Source organism: Bubalus kerabau, chromosome 8, assembly GCF_029407905.1.
Source record: "Bubalus kerabau isolate K-KA32 ecotype Philippines breed swamp buffalo chromosome 8, PCC_UOA_SB_1v2, whole genome shotgun sequence".
Taxonomy (NCBI): domain Eukaryota; kingdom Metazoa; phylum Chordata; class Mammalia; order Artiodactyla; family Bovidae; genus Bubalus; species Bubalus kerabau.
In genome coordinates, this window is record NC_073631.1 from 67974683 (window position 1) to 67998371 (window position 23689).

At 42.6% G+C, this 23689-nt stretch overlaps 1 protein-coding gene across 2 annotated transcripts in view; it reads left to right on the top strand.

The window, feature by feature from the left end:
• Window positions 1–267, top strand: part of PDE1C (phosphodiesterase 1C) — a 566144-nt gene extending 565877 nt beyond the window's left edge. Inside the window, exon 19 of one of the 2 annotated variants that reach the window (XM_055590471.1) lies at window positions 32–267. In XM_055590471.1, the coding sequence (XP_055446446.1) occupies window positions 32–201 (170 nt within the window). In that variant the 3' untranslated portion in view covers window positions 202–267. The remainder of the gene's footprint in view (window positions 1–31) is intronic. The other variant, XM_055590472.1, reaches the window with a different exon arrangement.
• The last annotated feature ends 23422 nt before the right edge of the window (window positions 268–23689 follow it).

The following is a 23689-nucleotide window of genomic DNA, read 5'->3' on the forward strand; positions in this document are numbered from 1 at the left end:
CCGTTGTCTGTCTTCCTTTGCATGGCTCCAGTCATCAAGCCTCCTCTGCGTCACTTTAAACGCCCTGCTTATGCATCTAGCTCCTATGCACCTTCGGTCCCGAAGAGAACTGATGAGCATCCTGCAAGGTACAAGATGCTGGATCAGAGGATCAAAATGAAAAAGATTCAGAATATCTCACATAACTGGAACAGAAAATAGGTCAAGGGGAAGAGGGAGTGAAGGAGAGGCCTGCTCAGCTGCCTCTGCCCACTCACCAGCCACAGCTGGTTATGCCTTCAGGAACTTTGGAGGCCTTTGAGGCTGGCACTATGGTTGCTGACTCCACCAAGGCATGGTGAAGACTGTATGTGAGTTTCCCCTTTGCTATTCTGTTATAGATCCATCAGTCACAGAATTTGGGCAGCCTCTAGCAGCAAACCAGTAAGAGTTGTCTCCTGTGGCTTTTATCAGTATAGATCTTTCAAAGTCTAAATTGGACCAAAGTTAAAAGGATGCAACCTGTTCAGAAAAAATGAAATTCCTCCCACTGACACTTTTTTTCATCCCTGGAAATTAACTTGCCTCAATGAAAATATCAATTTAATAATAATTATTGTTTTTAAGAAATGTACTGTTTAAAACATCATTTCTGATTTTCAATACAAATATTTAAAATTCATCAAAAAACAGAATTTTCAAAGTAAATGCATTCCAACCAAAAGTTGTACTTCTGAATGAAGCAATCTTAAAGGGAAAGGAGGACTGATGAGTTGTATTCATAGGTACTTCTGAACTTAGGCTTCACAAAGCAGGTCCAAGTGAAAAATAAAGACCCTTGTCTTCATTCTTTCCTTTTTTGCTGCACGGGTTGTAGGGTCTTAGTTCCCTCACTGGGGATTGAACCCAGATCCTTGGTAGTGAAAGTGTGGAGTCCTAACCACTGGCCTGCCAGGGAATTCCCAAGGATTTATTTTGTTTCTCATTGTAAGCCTTATGCCTGATTGCCTCACTGTGGGGACTGGAGATTTGGGAGGAGATGCATTTTGGCTCTGCTTTCCTCCAGTCCTTTGTCTTCACTCACAGTAGACAATGCCAGGAGTCAGTGGGATGCCGTGCCTCAGAGTCTCCTGCCGTAACATTCACCCAGGAGATAGCCGTTTAGTCTCATGGTCCTCCTTCAGGAGAATATAAAATGCTGAACCTAATTTGAATTCCTTATTTCCTGATTTTTCTCCATAAGGTTAGAAGTATCTTTAAGTAAAATTTCTGGTCATCGTCCCAATAGACCACATATCTAAGTCTCTTTGGGAGCCCAATTGATCTCACAGCTGTGGGCAGCATAGAAGTCTGTAACTTACCTTTCTTCAGGGTGGCATTTTTTAGCCCTTCTGTAAGTTTCCCTAGAGTTTTTACTTTGGGACTAAATTCACAGAAATGGTAAGGAGGGTTTCAAGGTTAGAAATAGCTTTTGATCCCTTTGGAAATAGTCTGGTGCAGTGGAAAACTTCAGGTTTGTTGTTGGGCAGGTCTGACCTCCAAGCCTGTCCTGAATATGGCTAGTTGCAGGCCCTATCTATATGGCATAACCTTGAAAAGCCTCTGTTTGCTTACTTAGAAAGTGGGCTTCACTACTCCCACTCTTTCCTTATGGGATGAAGATTAGGGATTACTGGGTTCAGATCGCTATTGCTGAGCCTGGAGAGTCATCATTGCACAGCAGAGGTTGCTATGAGCATCTCACAGCCAGGAAAACTCTCTGGGATGCCTCTCAAAGGGAGGTCTGTGCCCTGAGCCACAGCCTTTGGGATCTGATTGTAAAGGGCTTGTCGTCTTCTCCTCTCTTTCTCCACGTTTATTTCCAATAAACCACAGCTTTGCAGGTTGAGTTAGCACCAGAGTTTAGTGCCCATCATGCTATTGAGCAATTTATTTACAATGTGCTTTGTGATAGTATTTTGGGGAAATTTAATTAGTATACAGAAAGGAAAATCACTGTAACTTACTTAAGGAAGCAATTGTAACTCTTAGCTCCTTGCTTGGTGCCTGAGCAAAAGGACACTTCCTGAGGCTGGTAGAGTCTCATCCACCTGAATTAGGTTAACTCAATAGATAATTCCTACCTATATTGTTGTTTAGTTGCTAAGTCATATCTGACTCTTTTGTGACCCCATGGACTGTAGCCTATCAGGCTCCTCTGTCTGTGGGATTTTCTAGGCAAGAATGCTGGAGTGGGTTGCCATTTCCTTCTCCAGGGGATCTTCCCAACCCAGGGATGGAACCAGCATCTTCTGATTGGCAGGCAGATTCTTTACCACTGAGCCACCTGGGAAGCCCACTTGTTTGTATACAGATACATTAGTGCCTGCTGTCCAGAGCCATTCGGACACACAGTGAAACTGAGCATGAGGTGGTGGCCTCCAGTGGATCAGCTCACACATGATGGTCCTCACCTGTCTGTCAGTACGTTCAGTGGCAGTACTGAAACTGTGTGCTTTCTTGGCATTGGAAGTCATGATCCTGGGGAAGAAAGTTGGCTCCTTCTGTATTCTTTAATCCCAAGCTGTCACTTTTGAGCCTTTGTTTATCTTTTATTTGAGCAAATGTACAGATATTGAAATTCTGCATTGCTTATGAAATGCCTACCATATTTTTGCATGATGGATTGTATAGATATGCCAGATTATATTCTTTTAGCAAATAAAGAGATACTTTTAAAGAACTTTCTTGTGAGTCATCTTTTTCTTCTGCAGATTTTGGGATTCATTTGAAAAGAGCTAGATTTCCCTTATGCGTGGCACTATTCAGTCCTGAATATCTTGTCAAAATGAATAGTCTAACTTACCCTTTCATCTTGCTTCCTGATGGCATAGGTGATAGTTTGAAAGAAAAAAAAAGAACCCTCCTTCTCCCTACACTAGAAAGCCAATAAATCACTGAGAATATGAGTAATAATAGCAGCTAGTCCATAGGTAACCATGTGTGTTATCTAGCAACTCAGTTTATATCATCAGACTAAACTCTATGGCTTGTCATTAAGAACTGAGACTTTGGGGTTAAAAAAAAATCTGTAATTAAATCTCGGTCCTGTCTTTTGTTTGCTCTGTAATCTTTACCATGTTTATATTCTTGCTGAACTCAAGTTTCCTTAGCTATAAAATGAGAATGATAGTATCTGCCTCAGCATAACATAAGGCTGAACGTATAGTAAGGACTCAATAAATACCAGCTATTACTTCCAGGAAAAAGAGTGGAATGCAGTAAAAGAAGATTTTTGAGTTTAAGATTAATGTCCCTTTCAGTTCTATGACCAAATAGGTTGTTAACATTCTTCCATTTCAGTGAAGTTAATCATTTAACTATGTGTTACCCACCAAGGTATTCCCATAGGCATCAGCTTCTGCCTCACACTGCCCTTGATTCTTTGGTACATGTTTCCACATTCAGTTGGAAACCCGACATCCCCGCCCTCGGTACTGCCCTCCCCTGTGTGTTCCTGCACCTTGGAGTTCAAGGGCCTCTGTCTTTTCTCTGTTACGGTCACCTCTACTCCCATGTCCCACCTCCTCTGAAGCCCTGACCAATCTCCCTGCATTTTACTTCCTACTCTCACTGCTCGTCATTCTGTTCCTACTCACCCCACTTCACTTCCCTCATTCACTGTCTTTATTCTTCCCAAGTTCTACCCACAAAAGTCCGCTGTATAGAGCAGACTTTACTGGGAGGTTGAAGATGATGACACAGAAGAAGCAACTAATTGAAAATGTAACACCAACACCAAAGCTGGTCTCCCTTTGTGGAGGGTTCCTCACTGGCCATGTGCTCCTTAGGGACTCACCTCTGTCTTCCCAGTTTTTCCTTCTACTGAGACCTTGTGTACTCTGTCACTTCAGTCGTGTCCGACTCTCTGTGACCCCAGGGACTGTAGCCCACCAGGCTCCTCTGTCCATGGAATTCTCCAAGCAAGAATACTGGAGTGGGTTGCCTTTTCCTGCTCCAGGGGATCTTCCAGTGGACCCAGGAGTCGAACCCATGTCTCTCCTGCATTGGCAGATGGGTTCTTTACCACTAGCACCACCTGGGAAGCCACCAAGACTGTAATCCCCTCTTGAACTTCAAACTCCTGTGAATATACAGAGCTATCCCTCTCATTTCCTACACCACACAAGTTCTAGACATTTTTAAAGCTTATGAACCCACTCCGCCAAACAAAGGCAGAAAACACAAATTAACTGACCAAAGCTTTGAAATGACATTCTTTTCTCTTTAATAAAACCCAATCCTATCCTCCAATTAAAAATAAATTTAAGAAAAAAAGAAATACTATGTAAGAAATAAAACAAAATCCTAGGAAAGAATTAGGATTGGTTCATTTCAGACCCAAGTCCTTTCCTGTAGACCAATTACTGTGACTAGAGATGTGAGATCTCACACACACCCCCATTTAAATTTTGAAATATGTTCAGATTAAATACAAATAATGTTAACAACAACAACAATCCAATTCTTAGGCAGGACCAGTCTGTGTAAGAAAAGAACAATAAATGTGTGTCTCAATTTTCTAAGCCCCGCCCCCCTCCCCCCCAAGCCCCAGGAGTTCTGTTTTTGTTTTTTTCCCCCCAATCTGGCTATAATACCAACCTCATATGGCTAGGGGAGTGACTGCCGTGACTAACAGGTGCTCAGAGAATACTAATTTTCTTCTCTTTCTACCTTCCAGTACCTCTTCCTAGCACAAGCTGGTTACACTTTGCCCCTGCACATCCACGGAGCTTTTGAAATAGGGCCAGTATCTAACATTCTCATTGTTACAATTATTAATCCCCTAATCTCCCAATCCCCCAAGACCCCATAGGACAGAGGAAAAGGGTGGAGATGGTTGATGACCACCACTTCATAAATCTAGGATTTCTCTCCAAATTCATTCCTAAAACATATGGAAGTTCACTTATTCATTGGCAAGATTTGAATTTGTTTTCCCACTGACAGCCAACTTCGTTTGGTCAATTATATTCTCTGTATCCACTTTCAGTTTTAAAAAATATCAAAATGAATCCACCACATGTATACCTGTGGTGGATTCATTTTGATATTTGGCAAAACTAATACAATTATGTAAAGTTTAAAAATAAAAAATAATTAAAAAAAATCCTACTGGGCCAACATCTTGATTTATTGAGAATCTGTTAAATTAGGTTAATAGTGAAAATGCCTTTGGGATGGGAGTTGGGGATGAATGACTTGGCTCCAGGCTTGGTCTCAGGCATAGCCCTGGGGTGTCCTCAGCAAAGCCAGGTGAGGCAAGAGAAGAACCTACAGTATGATAGATACTGCAAAGTATGCCTTTGCTGATGGTAAGATCTGTTTTTAAGACTAATTTAGGAGATTTGTGAGCAATCATTATACTTTTGTTTTATTCAAAAAACATGAAACCCTGCTTTTTGGACATAAGTGACAATAACCGTGGCCTACTATATTCACTTGTGTAATTTCAGTATTCAACTTGGACTCTCTGTGGATGTTCCATGGAGTGTTTTGTTTTGAGCACCTGGGTGAGAGGGTCAGCAGACCTGTGCTTACAGAAGCACCTTGCCTGGCAAGCAGCCATGATGCAAGCAATCCATCTATGCTTGTTGCTCTTTTAGCTGCATCTCTTATGGTTCACCTGGTAGAAGAGGATTCTAAACTTTAAGACACAAGGGCAAAAGGATACTAAGTCACTGCTCTGGTTCCATGACTCTTGTGCTCATGTTCAGTCGTGTCCAACTCTGTGACGCCATGGACTGTAGCCCACCAGGCTCTGTTCATGGTATTCTCCAGGCAAGAACACTGGAATGGGCTGCCATTTCCTTCTCCAGGACCATAGCTCTCACTCATCAATTAATACTTTTTCAGAACCCACTTGGTCCCAAGCACTGTAATAACCACCATATGTTTAACTCTTCTAAGAAACCTGTGTGGGAAGACCGATTGCCCTTATTGCTGATCAATACATTGAGATGTAGGTTACATTTTTGCACAAAGTTTGCAGAGTTCCTTGCCTGCTCTTCAACCAGACTCAGCCCAAACAGGTCAAATAAATGCCAAAAGTGTTTGAATTCAAGGATTCTAAGCCATAAGGGCTTGCAGATAACATCGAGTGATTCTGTTTAATGAATAAATGTGTGGGGAATATATTAAAGGTGCCTTTTCCAGACAAGCAAGTTCCTCAGGAAGTGACAGCTATTGCCTTCAGAACTATTTTGTTCCTTCCATCTTCCCCCGGAGCAGTTTCCTGACTGAACAAGGCCCATTCTCATTTGTATTTGCATCACTCTGTTTTCGAGGAATTCCTTCTACATCTAGTCTACGTGTGGCAATCTTAGTTATTCTTCATGACCCAGAGGAAAATTTCACCTCTGGGACATATGCTCTGATCTCTTTGACTAAAGCTATCTTTACCCTGGTTAACCCTCAGAGTGCTCTATTTTTACTTCTTAGCAAAACTTTAGTGATTCTGCTTCAAGTTACATAGATTTTAATTCTTTCTTCCTGTATTATCATCTCTGGGAGAGCAGGAACCATCTCATTTTTTTTTCATATTTGTGTACTCAACATAATGTTTAATATAAAACAGATGTTCAAAAACATAATGACTGGAGATGGTATCAAACCAGAGCAGGATGGAGATAGAAAATGTATAAACAGGTAACACATACATTGTGAGGCCTTGTCTCTTCACTTATAGCAGACATCCCTAAGCAATTAGTGTAACTTTTCTTATCAAGTCCAGACATGGTCTCAAAATCCTTCCCAGCTCAAAGCTCCATGTAACTGGTTCTAGTCCATTGGAACCAGTTCTAGTCAACTGTTAAAATCAATGCTTCATCCCCAGATGAAGATCAAGTTTTTCCTTCACCCTAAGGCTCTGCTGATTTGACATCTCTTTATGTGTCAAAATCTCAGCTGATTAAGAAAAACGAATATATATATTTGAAGATTAATGTGTCATTAGGGGGCTTCCAAGGCCAAATTTGCCTGTTACTCCAGGTGTTTCTTGATTTCCTACTTTTGCATTCTAGTCCCCTATAATGAAAAGGACATCTTTTGGGGGTGTTAGTTCTAGAAGGTCTTGCAGGTCTTCTTTGAACCGTTCAACTTCAGCTTCTTCAGCGTTACTGGTCAGGACACAGACTTGAATTACCATGGTATTGAATGGTTTGCCTTGGAAATGAACACAGATTATTCTGTTGTTTTTGAGATTGCAGTCAAGAACTGCATTTTGGACTCTTTTGTTGATTATGATGGCTACTCCATTTCTTCTAAGGGATTCTTCCCCACAGTAGTAGATATAATGGTCATCGGAGTTAAATTCAACCATTCCAGTCCACTTTAATTCGCTGATTCCTAAAATGTCAACGTTCACTCTTGCCATCTCCAGTTTGACTACTTCCAATTTGCCTTGATTCATGGACCTAACATTCCAGGTTCCTATGCAATATTGCTCTTTACAGCAGTTCAAGGGACTCTCAAGAGTCTTCTCCAACACCACAGTTCAAAAGCATCAATTCTTCAGCACTCAGCTTTCTTCACAGTCCAACTCTCACATCCATACATGACCACAGGAAAAACCATAGCCTTGACTAGACGGACCTTTGTTGGCAAAATAGTGTCTCTGCTTTTTAATATGCTATCTAGGTTGGTCATAACTTTCCTTCCAAGGAGTAAGCGTCTTTTAATTTCATGGCTGCAATCACAGTGATTGCAGTGATTTTGGAGCCCCTAAATATAAAGTCTGACACTGTTTCCACTGTTTCCCCATCTATTTCCCCTGAAGTGATGGGACCAGATGCCATTATCTTAGATTTCTGAATGTTGAGCTTTAAGCAAACTTTTTCACTCTCCTCTTTCACTTTCATCAAGAGGCTTTTTAGTTCCTCTTCACTTTCTGCCATAAAGGTGCTGTCATCTGCATATCTGAGGTTATTGATATTTCTCCTGGCAATCTTGATTCCAGTTTGTGCTTCTTTCAGCCCAGCGTTTCTCATGATATACTCTGCATAGAAGTTAAATAAGCAGGATGACAATATACAGCCTTGACATACTCCTTTTCCTATTTGGAACCAGTCTGTTGTTCCATGTCCAGTTCTAACTGTTGCTTCCTGACCTGCATATAGGTTTCTCAAGAGGCAGGTCATGTGGTCTGGTAGTCCCATCTCTTTCAGAATTTTCAGTTTATTGTGATCCACATAGTCAAAGGCTTTGGCATAGTCAATAAAGCAGAAATAGATGTTTTTCTGGAACTCTCTTGCATTTTCCAAGATCCAGCGGATGTTGGCAATTTGATCTCTGGTTCCTCTGTCTTTTCTAAAACCAGCTTGAACATCTGGAAGTTCACGGTTCATGTATTGCTGAAGCCTGGCTTGGAGAATTTTGAGCATTACTTTACTAGCGTGTGAGATGCGTGCAATTGTGAGGTAGTTTGAGCATTCTTTGGCATTTCCCTTTGGGATTGGAATGAAAACTGACCTTTTCCAGTCCTGTGGCCACTGCTGAGTTTTCCAAATTTGCTGGCATATTGAGTGCCACACATCCACAGCATCATCTTTCAGGATTTGAAACAGCTCAACTGGAATTCCATCACCTCCACTAGCTTTGTTCGTAGTGATGCTTTCTAAGACCCACTTGACTTCACATTCCAGGATGTCTGGCTCTAGGTGAGTGATTACACCATCGTGATTATCTTGGTCATGAAGATCTTTTTTATACAGTTCTTCTATGTATTCTTGCCACCTCTTCTTAATATCTTCTGCTTTTGTTAGGTCCATACCTTTTCTGTCCTTTATCGAGCCCATCTTTGCATGAAATATTCCCTTGGTATCTCTAATTTTCTTGAAGAGATTTCTAGTCTTTCCCATTCTGTTGTTTTCCTCTATTTCTTTGCATTGATCCCTGAGAAAGGCTTTCTTATCTCTCCTTTCTATTCTTTGGATCTCTGCATTCAGATGCTTGTATCTTTCTTTTTCTCCTTTGCTTTTCGCTTCTCTTCTTTTCACAGCTATTTGTAAGGCCTCCCCAGAGAGCCGTTTTCCTTTTTTGCATTTCTTTTCCATGGGGGTTGTCTTGATCCCTGTCTCCTGTACTATGTCACGAACCTCCATCCATAGTTCATCAGGCACTCTGTCTATCAGATCTAGTCCCTTAAATCTATCTCTCACTTCCACTGTATAATCATAAGGGATTTGATTTAGGTCATACCTGAATGGTCCAGTGGTTTTCCCTACTTGCTTCAATTTAAGTCTGAATTTGTCAATAAGGAGTTCATGATCTGAGCCACAGTCAGCTCCCAGTCTTGTTTTTCTGACTGTATAGAGCTTCTCCATCTTTGGCTGCAAAGAATAGAATCAATCTGATTTCGGTGTTGACCATCTGGTGATGTCCATGTGTAGAGTCTTCTCTTGTGTTGTTGGAAGAGGGTGTTTGCCATGACCAGTGCGTTCTCTTGGCAAAACTCTGTTAGCCTTTGCCCTGCTTCATTCCATATTCCAAGGCCAATTTTGCCTGTTACTCCAGGTGTTTCTTGACTTCCTACTTTTGCATTCCAGTTCCCTATAATGAAAAGGACATCTTTTTTGGGTGTTAGTTCTAAAAGGTCTTGTAGGTCTTCATAGAACCATTCAACTTCAGCTTCTTCAGCGTTACTGGTCGGGACACAGACTTGGATTACTGTGCTATGGAATGGTTTGCCTTGGAAAAGAACAGAGATCATTCTGTCGTTTTTGAGATTGCAGCCAAGTACTGCATTTCAGACTCTTTTGTTGACCATGATGGCTACTCCATTTCTTCTAAGGGATTCTTCCCCACAGTAGTAGATATAATGGTCATCTGAGTTAAATTCACCCATTTCAGTCCATTTTAGTTTGCTGAGTTCTAGAATGTCGACATTCACTCTTGCCATCTCCAGTTTGACTACTTCCAATTTGCCTTGATTCATGGACCTAACATTCCAGGTTCCTATGCAATATTGCTCTTTACAGCATCGGACCTTGCTTCTATCACCAGTCACATCCACAACTGGGTATTGTTTTTGTTTTGGCTCCATCCCTTCATTCTTTCTGGAGTTATTTCTCCACTGATCTCCAGTAGCATATTGGGCACCTACCGACCTGGGGAGTTTCTCTTTCAGTATCCTATCATTTTGCCTTTTCATACTGTTCATGGGGTTCTCAAGGCAAGAATACTCAGTGGTTTGCCATTCCCTTCTCCAGTGGACCACATTCTGTCAGACCTCTCCACCATGACCCGTCCGTCTTGGGTGGCCCCACAGGGCATGGCTTAGTTTCATTGAGTTAGACAAGGCTGTGGTCCGTGTGATTAGATTGACTAGTTTTCATGATTATGATTTCAGTGTATCTGCCCTCTGATGCCCTCTCGCAACACCTACCGTCTTACTTGGGTTTCTCTTACCTTGGACGTGGGGTATCTCTTCACGGCTGCTCCAGCAAAGCAAACAGCCACTGCTCCTTTCCTTGGACGAGGGGTATCTCCTCATGGCCGCCCCTCCTGACCTTGAACATGGAGTAGCTCCTCTCAGCCCTCCTACGCCCACGCAGCCACTGCTCCTTGGATGTGGGGTAGCTCCTCCCAGCTGCTGCCCCTGACCTCGGAAGTGGTGTAGCTCCTCTAGGTCATGCTTCTGTGCAGTTCACTGCAGCCGGCTGGCTTCTGCATGGTCCAGTAAATCTTTAATCCAATTTTCTGTTGAAGGGTGGGTCTGTGTTCTTTTCCTGCTATTTACCTGGGGCCAAACTTTAGAGAGAGGCCTGGGGTGCTGCAGTACATGGGGTCACAAAGAGTCAGACACGACGGAGCTACTGAACTGAACTTTTAGAAAAAGCAGAGAGAGGAACCAGAGATCAAATTACCAACATCCACTGGATCATCAAAAAAGCAAGAGAGTTCCAGAAAAACATCTACTTCTGCTTTATTGACTATGCTAAAGCCGTTGACTGTGTGGATCACAATAAACTGTGGAAAATTCTGAAAGAGTTGGGAATATCAGACCATGTGACCTGCCTTTGAGAAATCTGTATGGAGGTCAGGAAGCAACAGTTAGAACCGGACATGGAACAACAGACTGGTTCCAAATTGGGAAAGGAGTATGTCAAGGCTGTATATTGTCACCCTAATTATTTAACTTCTATGGAGAGTACATTATGAGAAATGCTGGGCTGGATGAAGCACAAGTTGGTATCACAATTGCTGGGAGAAATATCAATAACCTCAGATATGGAGATGACACCACCCTTATGGCAGAAAGTGAAGAAGAACTAAAGAGCCTTTTGATGAAATTGAAAGAGGATAGTGAAAAAGTTGACTTAAAGCTCAACATTCAGAAAACTAAGATCATGGCATCTGGTCCCATCACTTCATGGCAAATAAATGGGGAAACAGTGGAAACAGTGACAGACTTTATTTTGGGGGGCTCCAAAATCACTGCAGATGGTGACTGAAGCCATTAAATTAAAAGATGCTTACTCCTTGAACAAAAAGTTATGACCAACCCAGACAACATATTAAAAAACAGAGACATTATTTTGCCAACAAAGTTCCATGTAGTCAAGGCTATGGTTTTTCCAGTGGTCATGTATGGATGTGAGAGTTGGACTATAAAGAAAGCTGAGTGCTGAAGAATTGATGCTTTTGAACTGTGGTGTTAGAGAAGACTCTTGAGAGTCCCTTGGACTGCAAGAAAATCCAACCAGTCCATCCTAAAGGAAATCAGTCTTGAGTGTCCTTTGGAAGGACTGATGCTGAAGCTGAAACTCCAGTATTTTGGCCACCTGATGCGAAGAAGTGACTCATTGGAAAAGACCCTGATGCTGGGAGGGATTGGGGGGTGGGAGGATAAGGGGCTGACAGAGGATGAGATGGTTGGATGGCATCACCAATGTGATAGACATGAGTTTGAGTAGGCTTTGGGAATTGGTGATGGACAGGGAGGCCTGGCGTGCTGCAGTCCATGGGGTTGCAAAGAATTGGATATGACTGAGGGACTAAAGTGAACTGAACTAAGGGGGCTTCCCTGGTGGCTCAGTAGTAAAGAATATGCCCACAGTGCAGGAACCCTGGGTTGGGAAGATCTCCTGCAGAAGGGACTAGCAACCCATTCCAGTATTCTTGCCTAGAAAATCCATGGATGGAGGAGCCTGACGGGCTATAGGACAGGACTTAGTGACTAAACAACAAGACTTTTCCTTTAAAAAAAAATCTACTTTACTATTCATATGGTCTCTATTTTATCTTTGGATTTAAAATTCCTAGAGAAGAAAAGAATATAGCTCTAGCCCTTACAACCTCGCCCTTAAAAGTAGGCAGTGAGAAATGGAATACTGTCTACCATTGTGCTCAGATGCTCAGTCATGTCTACCTCTTTGAGACCCCAAATATTTCCTACCATATTAGTAAACAAAGGATATCACAGTCATCAAGGATTGCAGCCACCACGGATGGTGAGCTAGTGATCTCTGAGGGAACTCAGGAAGGAAAGAATACCTGCCATCTACCAGCCATCAGACTGCAGCCACTCCCTACAGTGAGTCCTGAGGAACTCCGGACATGAAAACATAGGAAATCATTCCCAGATAGCTGAGGTGCATCTTGTGCTATGTTGCTTCCAACCCTTTGTGACCCTATGGACTGTCGCCCACCAGGCTCCTCTGTCCACGGGGATTTTCCAGGTAAGAATACTGGAGTGGGTTGCCATGCTCTCCTCCAGAGGTGTATATCAAAGGAATGATTTCAGTGAACCCAGACTCTTGCATCTTTCCATACATAGAAAAGCACTAAATTCCTTGAGTATGTGTTTTTCCTTTAATTAACAATAGTATTTTGATGTTCAGATTACCTGCCCTGTTTTTTTGCAAAACTTCTGTATATTCTGGCTCCCCTATTTCACCTCTTTGGAGCAGATCTCTCAGGGTTTTTTGAGATGCTGCTGAGGGCTTGAAGTCCTAAAAATTCCTGCCAAATAATATATAACTATGAACTTTTAGGTTGTGAATAATTTTTAAGTTGACAGTTGCCTAAGTCATCCTGCCCCCCAAACAAGGAGGTCCCATTTGATCCAGATTGGGAAAACAAATATGAGGGTGTGATCTCATCATTTCCTCAATTCAATTCACTTCAGTTCAGTCACTCAGTTGTGTCCAACTCTTTGCAACCCCATGGACAGCAGCTCACCAGGCTTCCCTGTCCTTCTCCAACTCCCGGAGCTTGCCCAAACTCATATTCATCAAGTTGGTGATGCCATCATTTCCTAAAATAGGCTAAAAATGCCTTGGGTGAGGTTGCATCAGACAACACAGCTGTGTTTTTAGTAAACAATCTCCTATCTGAAAAGAACTTGAATATTAAGAAGTCAAATGATTTGTGTGCCACCCAAAGGGCACCATGAGTGGCTCATTTCCGGAAATAAGGTTGAAACCATGATGAATTTGTAGCACAAGGATTTAGGCACACTTTATTCAATTTGATGGAATCAATTTGTGGATCCAATCTAACTAGACCCACTCACTCCCTGTGCTGCACTGACCCCTGGTGTCTCTTAGAGGCATAAGCTATTTGCCGAGTTCTCTTAAATCCTGGCTTCCCTGGTGGCTCAGTGGGAAAGAATCCACCTGCCAAGAAGATGCAGGTTTAATCCCTGGCTCCAGAAGATCCCCTGGAGAAGGGAATGGCAACCCACTCCAGTATTCTTGTCTGAGAAATTCCATGGACAAAGGAGCCTGGAGGGCTACCATCCATGGGTTCCCCAAGCAATAACAATTTTTAAATTCTAAGATTCATCCAGCTAAAGACTATCACCATTAAAGACCCAGGAGAATTCAGCAAGCAGAATGGGGAGTTAGTGTTTAACGGGGACAAGGTTCAGTTTAGGAAGGTTAAAAATTCGAGAGATTTGAGAGTTTCCCAACAGTGTGAGTGTACTTAGTGCCACTGAACTGTACAGTGCTTAAAATAGCATATTTTGTAAAAGAAATGGAATATTTCCTGCCATATCAGTAAATAAGGATGGCACAGTCAACAGCAATTGCAGTCCTCTGGTGAGCCTTAAGGGGACTCAGGAAGGAGAAGAATACCTCTTATCTAGCAGCCATCAGACTACAGTCACTGCCTATGGTGGAGCCTGAGAAAAGGAAGCTCAGATGTGAAAACACAGGATACTGGCCCAGAGAGCTGATCTGTATATCAAAGGAATGATTTCAGTGAGCCCAGACCCTTGCACCTTCCCATACATAGAGAAGTGCTAACTTCCTTCACTTGGGAAGGAAGTTGGGATATCTTCACTTGGGATATCTGGTTTTCTTTAATTAACAATGATTTTTTGATGTTCAGACTACCTGCCCTTCTTGCAGAACTTCTATATAACCTGGCCCCTCCCCTTACCTCGTCAGAGCAGTTCTCTCAGGGTTACTTAAGATGTTGTCTTCCGGGCTTGAAGTCCTAAAAATTTCCACCAAATAAAACACAATTCTTAACTTTCAGGTTGTGAATATTTTTAAGTTGATGTGTATTATGTGACTTTTACCACAATAAAAGAAAACTTGAAATAAAAGGGAAGGTGTTTGTGGAGAAAACCACTCTCTTTCTCCTAATGGCACTGCTTCATTCTGAATGGATTGTCCCTGGTGGCTCAGATGGTAAAGAATCCACCTGCAATGCAGGAGACCCCGGTTCAATTCCTGGCTTGGGAAGATCCCCTGGAGAAAGGATAGGTTACCCACTTCAGTATTCTTTGGCTTCACTGGTGGCTCAGTCGGTAAAGAATCCCCCTGCAATATGGGAGACCTGGGTTCGATACCTGGGTTAGGAAGATCCCTGGGAGAAGGGAAAGGCTACCCACTCCTGGCCCAGAGAATTCCAGTTTTCCATTTTTCTGGCCTAGAGGATTCCATGGGATGGCAAAGAGTCGGAAACAACTGAGCAACTTCCACTTTCATTTCTGAATAGGTTTACCCTGCCAGAGCATAGGACTGAGGTTCTTGAGGAGTCCTACTGTTTAAAAAATAATAATAACCCACAAACAAACTGAAAAAAAATCTATGGAGAAACTGAAATAGGATTGGGGGACATATTGGGAGACAAACTGCAGAAATCCTGGTAAACGTGACAAAGACAGAACTCTAAATAAAACTCAATACGCAAAAGATATTTTCCTGGCTCCAATTCTCATAGGTGCCAACCTTTTGGTCACTTTGCTTCAGTTCAGTTCAGTCGCTCAGTCGTGTCCGACTCTTTGCGACCCCATGAATCGCAGCACGCCAGGCCTCCCTGTCCATCACCAACTCCCGGAGTTCACCCAGATTCACGTCCATTGAGTCAGTGATGCCATCCAGCCATCTCATCCTCTGTCGTCCCCTTCTCCTCCTGCCCCCAATCCCTCCCAGCATCAGAGTCTTTTCCAATGAGTCACTTTGCTTAGGTAATCCTAAATCAAAAAGTAAGGTGAGCTGGAAGGAACTTGTAGTAAGCACTTTACTTTCACGTGTGCTTTAAAACACATGTATACATGGGGCGGATTCATTTTGATATATGGAAAAACCAATACAATATTGTAAAGTTAAAAAATAAAATAAAATAAAAATATGAAAAAAAAAACTATTGATGTTGCACATATGCCAGTCTGCTTGTTTTTTAGCTCTGTTCTTTTAATTCCTTCAGTTAACTTTAGAGTCCGAGATGTAAGGAGAAGAAGAGACCAGTGGGTGTGTTTCAGATCATCACTCATGAAACCAGCCAGGCCAGGACGCAAGATCTGGGTCGGGGGAGAAGTTCCTGCCATTGAGACAGAGTGACCCATGTTTATTTTCTACATTAGTTGTGATCCCGTGTGATCTTTCTCTCTCCTTCCCAAGTTTATGTAGACACTAGTATGAAGGCAGTTCCTATTTTTCCCCTAGAGTTGATCTTTTTTTCCTAATTGCTTGCCTGTCTCTAGTATTTTGTCATGTCCTTAGTACCTGTTTATCCCTATCTAAGCAAATTGTATGTTTGTAAGTAAAAATGTTAATACATTAAAAGATTGTTAACCTTAAAGCATAAAAAAAGACAATTCCTATGACATTTAAAATATGGAAATAATTTATTTACAGTACTGTTTGATTACATCAATTACCATTTAATTACAGTATCATTAATTTCTATTTATTATCCCTGCTATGCTCATATGCTCACGCAACCTCCATTTCTAAGCCCTTTCCTTTTCACCTCTTTTAGAGAAGCTGTAAAATTTAACATTCAATTACCTAGCGTTTTTACACGCAGGGCAGCCAGGGCAACACAGCAAAAGACAGAATGCTTTGGTTGGCTGACTGCCGTTTTGTGGTCTGCCTGTGATGTGCTTCCTTTTGCAGGGTATGTGGAAATGAAACCCACGTGAACATGCAGATCCAGTCTCAGATAGCTCACTTTTAGGAGAGACAATCAAGTTAAAAGTCTGGAAATCGAGTCGTTTAAAGTGCCCTATGTCCACATGCCTGAATACTGTTTTGTGGTCTGCCTGCGATGTGCTTCCTTTTGCAGGGTATGTGGAAATGAAACCCACGTGAACATGCAGATCCAGTCTCAGACAGCTCACTTTTAGGAGAGACAATCAAGTTAAAAGTCTGGAAATCGAGTCGTTTAAAGTGCTCTATGTCCACATGCCCTTGGAAAGTCCTTGTGATACTCGGCTGGCGCATCACATTTGAGGACTGCTCTTTGAGACTCCAGGCTGCTTGGTTCCTTTTGGATGATGATGTTTTAATCCTAGGGTTTTACCTACTTTGGTGGGGGATGCTGATACTGACTGTTTACCAATTGGTTTCCTTCCCTGCTGGCCACACACTTAAACTTCCTTTCTCAGAGCCCTCTGTAATTAGATGACTGATTTTTGACCAAAGGAATGTGGGGAAGGGGATGTATGTGGCCTCCAGCTCTGGCGGTCAAATCTCTTCTTCAGTTCTCAACAATTTTTGTCATCTCCTAAATACAATGGGTGCAGAGGAGGGAACTGAAGCCCTATGGGTTGGTGGAACCATGAGGTGGAAGCTATATAAAAAAGCATCCCCTCTGCCCACCAAGCCTTCTCCAGGGCTACCAACCCATGTGCACAGTGGCAACATGGGAATCAATCCTTAAGTGTAACAACCCACTGAGATTTGGGGCTATTTATTTTAGAAGTTAGTTAGCACACCCTGATGAACAACTTTTCTTTCCAGTTTCTGCAAACTGTGATCCAAACTATACAAGCTTTACTTACATTTTACAGACTCTGAAAGTTAAAGTTGCTCAGTTGTGTCCAACTCTTTGCTAGCCCATGGACTATTCAGTACATGGAATTCTCCAGGCCAGAATACTGGAATGAATAGTCATTTCCTTCTCCAGGGGATCTTCCCAACCCAGGGATCAAACCCAGTTCTCCCTCACTGCAGGTGGATTCTTTGCCGTCTGAACCACCAGGGACGCCCTTACAGACTCTGGTTGGTGATTAAATGACTTATATGTGTTATCACTGTCCTTGTACTTCAGGTTTTGTATTCATGTTTTGGGGTAGAGTAGAAGGACAAGCCAGTTGGCCTTTAGATGGCTGAATCTGCTTATTTTAAAAATATTTCAAGAATTATTTTTGTGGTTGTAATATTTTATTTTATTCCCCATCATTGACTGGATAATGTTTTACTTACAAAGAAAGACTTTACCAAAGGAAAGCCTATTATACACACACCTATATTTACATATAGATATAGATATTTATAATCCTCCTGAATCTTTGTGGATGCTGGTGTAAATAATAAAAATACCTTTAATATAGTTGAAATTACAATGAATTTTTCTTGTTAATTTTTTCAGTGTTTTCCAAAAATCTAACTTACTCATATGAAGGTGAGTGTACATACATTTAGTAGTGTACAAAAATACTTTAATATATTGCAATACCTTATAATACAACAGACCAGTAGTCAAGATCATCACATGTGGAGGAAAAAAAACACACACATATGAATGCATGAATGCATGTGTGCTAAAAAAGTCACTTCAGTCATGTCTGACTCTTTGTGACTCTATGGACCGTAGCCCACCAGGCTCCTCTGTCCATGGGATTCTCCAGGCAAGAATACTGGAGTGGATTTCCATGCCCTCCTCCAGGAGATCTTCCCAACCTAGGGATCAAAACCCACATCTCCTGTGTGAGGGCAGATTCTTCACCCCCTGAGCCATCAGGGAAGCCCACACATATACATATAGTTCCCTAAAACTAAGATGAATTTTAGATAAGGACTAAGGACTAAGAGAAGTCCTAAACACACTCAAGACAAAGTGTTAAAATCTTATTGGATGATTAGTCTTCACCTAATCACTGTGAATGAAATAGTCCTTTCAACAAGAGAGTTGCCTGCACAATGAATTATTGCCTGGTCAAGCCTCATTGCAGAGAAGGCGATGGCATCCCACTCCAGTACTCTTGCCTGGAAAATCCCATGGACAGAGGAGCCTGGTGGGCTACAGTCCATGGGGTTGCTGAGAGTCGGACACAACTGAGCGACTTCACTTTCACTTTTCACTTTCCTGCATTGGAGAAGGAAATGGCAACCCACTCCAGTGTTCTTGCCTGGAGAATCCCAGGGATGGGGGAGCCTGGTGGGCTGCCGTCTATGGGGTCGCACAGAGTCGGACACGACTGAAGTGACTTAGCAGCAGCAGCAGCAACAGCAAGGCTCATTGAGAATTTGTCTGCCTGTTTTATATCATGATTCTCTCTATTGATCCAACATCTAGACTCTAAATTCCAGATCATCATAGAATGGGAGCTGACATTTCAGATGATTTGGGCAAAGGATCCCATTCATCTTCAAATTTAAAACAGGCAACTTTCATAGCATTGATCACTAAATAATAGAGATGATTCATACCTCATAAACCAGTACACTGTTACTAATGTCTGATCTCTCCAAGTTTCTTAAGACAAAATTCCATTCATATGATCATAACCTAAAGTAAATAATAATTGAGAGCACCACAGAATAGTTGCCTTTAACACTTACATAGATATACCTCATTTAAATTAGGAGGTGAGACATTTTTAATACTAATACAGAGAAATATTAACTTAGAAAAATCTCTAACATTTGCTCCCTTTTCAAAAATTCCATAATTTCAGCTAACTCTTTTGTTTTACTTATAGGTAAGCTTATCACTGTCAATCCAGGTGGAGAACCCACAGCACGTAACAAAGAAGAAATTTTTTTATTTTTAAATCAGATCAGAAATTGAGTTCTATTTTCTAAGATGGATATCACTTGTAGTTCATCACAAACTTGTCAAGCACCTACAGTCTACTGGATTAGGGAATAAAAGGGCAGACTGACAGGTGAATTCAAAGTCACAGCTGCCAGAACTACAGAGTGATATTTTTCATTACAAAGTCAGTCCAGTCACGTCCCCTGCTTAGACCTTCTAGTGAGGCCCCACTGCTTTCAGAACACAGCGTGAGTGCTGAGGCTAGCTCGGGTGCCCTCTGTGGTCTCTGCCTTCTTGCTTCCCATACACGCTCCCTAAACTCCTGCTGCTGAAAACACCAAGAGTCCAGGGGTTCACAGGCTTTGCATGCCCTGGTCCCTGTGCTTGGTCTGGGTTGGCTGGGGAGCCAAGGCTGGGGGGAGGTAGGACAGGGATCAGTAGCTAGGGGCAGCCTCTGGACAGGCTGAGCTGGCCGAACTCTCACCTGAGTGAAGACTTGCAGTCACTGTAAGTCAAGGTCACAATCTGAGAGCACCAGCAAAGCTGTTCTTTGAGAAGAACGTGAGACAGGGTGGTCAGAGGGCTCAAGAACCACCCTGTGCTGTGGGTGTGCTCAGGAGGACTCCTGTACGTGCCCTGGCCTCCCTAGCACACCACCAGTATCAGAATATCTTCACTGCTCCTCAGTTTGTCAGCTTTATAACCTTGAACAAGTGACTTAATTCTTCAAGAAACCATTTCCTCTGAAAATGTGCTGTGTGTGTGTGTGCATGTGTGCGTGTGTGTGTGTGAGTGTGTGTATATTACTGTTGAGTGCTAGTCAATGGAATCAATGAACAGGAAATCTTTGAAAAAGAATCCTAAGAGATGTCAATAGATTATAGTACAGCATGAGCAGAAGGTTGCCACTGAGTTTGGAGGCCAATGATTTGAGGATGGCAGGCTGGCAGATGGGGCATCCATAGAGGTGAGCGATGAGGTGAAATATGCATTTATGTTTTGGGGGCTCGGGAGTGAGACCAGGGTTTGGGGAGACACCTGGTGTTTTCCAAAGAGGACAAACACATTTTGAACTCTTCCTGTAAGAAAGTCTCTATGGGACAGGATTTCACATGTTAGTTCATTATATCCTCACCTTGTCATGAGTAGGAATGACCATCCCTGTTCTACACAGGAGAAAACAAAGGCTCAGAGGATCCAGTGCCCTGCACGAGGCCACAGGATTGATGACAGCTGAACCCTGGCCTGTCTTAGCCCAAAGCCCTGGCTTCACCCCCTCCCCAGGGACCGGTGGATTTGATGTCTTCCTGGCCCTCTAAGGGCCTCTTCTGAAGTGCTTGGTGCCGTGGAAATTATTCCCCTTAGAGTGTATGTGTCAGTCGCTCAGTTGTGTCTGATTCTTTGTGACCCATGGGCTGTAGACCGCCAGGCTCCTCTGGCCATGGTATTCTCCAGGCAAGAAAACTGGAGTGGGTAGCCATTCCCTTTTCCAGGGGATTTTATCCTGGGTCTCTGGCATTGCACGCAGATTCTTTACTGTCTGAGCCACCAGGGAAGCCTCCTTAGAGTGGCCTTTCAGAAACGTCTCCTCTCCTGGCTCTGTTTCTTTTCAGGCAAAATCTATTTGAAATGAGATTACTTTTATCCTTGCTTTCCCTTACTCCTCAGCTCACACAATTCCTCCTCCCGACCTGCTTGGCTGAGTTGCTGGAAGAAATTGTGAACTGATAACTCCCTGGGACCCACCTCATCACCTGCGGCATCTAGTATGGCCTTGGCTTTCATGGTGGTGGCAGGGAGGCCATGGGGCCGCGATGGGGATGCAGAGAGAAATCCCAGCCCACTGAGAAAGCAAACAAATTTCTATGGAGCATCTACTATGTTTTTCAGGCTTTGAATTGTCTTATTTAACCAACATTACAGTTGTTTGATTCAGGCAAGGCTTAAGTCAACTGTTCATTGCTCTTCTTATTAATAATGACCAAAATCAGTATTTCAGAATAGTTGTGTCAGAAGAAAGAGATACAGGTTTAGACTTTAGAGTTTCTGTGGTACATTCTCATATCTTTGGAGAAGGGGTGACATTTTATTTGTGAGAAAATGAATTTAGGCTACTATTTAGGGGAGATCAGTTTGAGCTACTGGAAAGCTAAATTCTTAATTCTAGGCTTCAACAGGAATGGTTTTTATTGTACATGAAGACAAAGAGATCAAACTAGGTTAATGGTGGTGGGGTTCATTTAATTTTTTCCTGCAGCGATGTCTACAGTTAGAGGGGTTGTTATAAAGAACAAATAGTTAGTGATGAGAATGTCAGCTGCGTTAAATGACCACCTCTACAACGCGTGGAGGCTGACCTGGTTCGGTCTTGGCCTTGGTGTCCTTTCACACCATTCTCACCATTTGCATTGTTATCCTGGTTCTTTTTCTCTTGTACACAATTTTTGTGCAATCTAAATCTTAATTCTATTACATTTTGATCTCCCAGAAAAAAACTTGACAAAGCAGAAAATAAACCTCAGTCTTGTCTAAAGGATCACAAAAATCCGAATACTGTATTGCAAAATCAACGTTTGCTGAGTATCAAAGGCCCAGAAACTGCAATGTGACAGTTCTTCCAGCAGGTGGCAGTGCTGTGTAGGAAGAAAAGCTACCCTCTGGCTAGAGGTGGTTGGAGGCTGCTGCTGCTGCTAAGTCGCTTCAGTCGTGTCCGACTCTGTGCGACTCCATAGACAGCAACCCACTAGGCTCCTCTGTCCCTGGGATTCTCCAGGCAAGAACACTGGAGTGGGTTGCCATTTCCTTCTCCAAAGCATGAAAGTGAAAAGTGAAAGTGAAGTCGCTCTGTCGTGTCCGACTCCTAGCGACGCCATAGACGGCAGCCCACGAGGCTCCTCCGTCCATGGGATTTTCCAGGCAAGCCTACTGGAGTGGGGTGCCATTGCCTTCTCCGGCTGGCTGGAGACAATTCATGTAAATTGACAAATTAGCCTTCCCAGGCACTGTCCTAGGTGTGCAGTGGAGCCAGCCAGCAGGCGTGAGGCAGGCTGTCCCAGCGTGGGGAACTCCCAGTCTTAGGGGTCATCCTCAACTATCAGACTGGGCCATTCATTTGTGCTGCTCTCAGAAAAGAACTTAAAGAGTTTAAAACACAAACGCCACACCTTTTGTACTGTTGATAGGAATGTAACGTGGTGGCCAGCAGCAAGGTTGTTCCTCAAAATATTAAAAATAGAATTGCCGTACTACCCAGCAATTCCACTTCTGGGTATATACCTAAAAGAATTAAAAGTAGGGTCTTGAAGAGATGTTTGTACATCATGCTCATAGTACCACTAATCAAATAGCTAAAATGTGGAAACAACCCAACTGCCTATGGATGGGTGTATGGATAAACAAAATGTAGTATATGTGTATCAATTCAGTTCAGTTTAGTCGCTCAGTTGTGTCTGACTCTTTGCGACCCCATGAATCGCAGCACGCCAGGCCTCCCTGTCCATCACCAACTCCCGGAGTTACTGAGACTCACGTCCATCGAGTCAGTGATGCCATCCAGCCATCTCATCCTCTGTTATCCCCTTCTCCTTCTGCTCCCAATCCCTCCCAGCATCAGAATCTTTTCCAATGAGTCAACTCTTCACATGAGGTGGCCAAAGTATTGGAGTTTCAGCTTCAGCATCAGTCCTTCCAATGAACACCCAGGACTGATCTCCTTTAGGATGGACTGGTTGGATCTCCTTGCAGTTCAAAGGACTCTCAAGAGTCTTCTCCAACACCACAGTTCAAAAGTATCAGTTTTTCGGCACTCAGCTTTCTTCACAGTCCAACTCTCACGTCCATACATGACCGCTGGAAAAACCATAGCCTTGACTAGATGGACCTTTGTTGGCAAAGTAATGTCTCTGCTTTTGAATATGCTATCTAGGTTGGTCATAACTTTCCTTCCAAGGAGTAAGGATTTTAATTTCATAGCTGCAATCACCATCTGCAGTGATTTTGGAGCCCCCCAAAAATGAAGTATATGTGTATAATTCAGCCTGAAATAAAGGGTGAGCATTCTGATATATGCTGCAGCATGGATGAAGCTTGAAGGCACTATGCTGAGTGAAATAAGCCACTCACAAAAATACAACTGCTGTGTGATTCCACTTTTATGAAATACTTGGAGTCCTGGAATTCACTGAGACAGAAAATAGAAGGCAGTAGTTGCCAGAGAGTAGGGGAATGGGAAGTTAGCGTTTAGTTACAAAGTTTCAATTTTACAAGTTGAAAAGAGATCCAGGGATAGATGTTTGCACAAAATGAATATATTTAATACTATGAACTGTACAGTTAAACATGGTTAAGGTGGTAATTGCTGTTATGTGTAATTTACCACACACACAAAAACTCACCACAAGTTCTCTGCCCATGGGCCTGCCTGCAGTGTATACCCTCACTATAGGACACA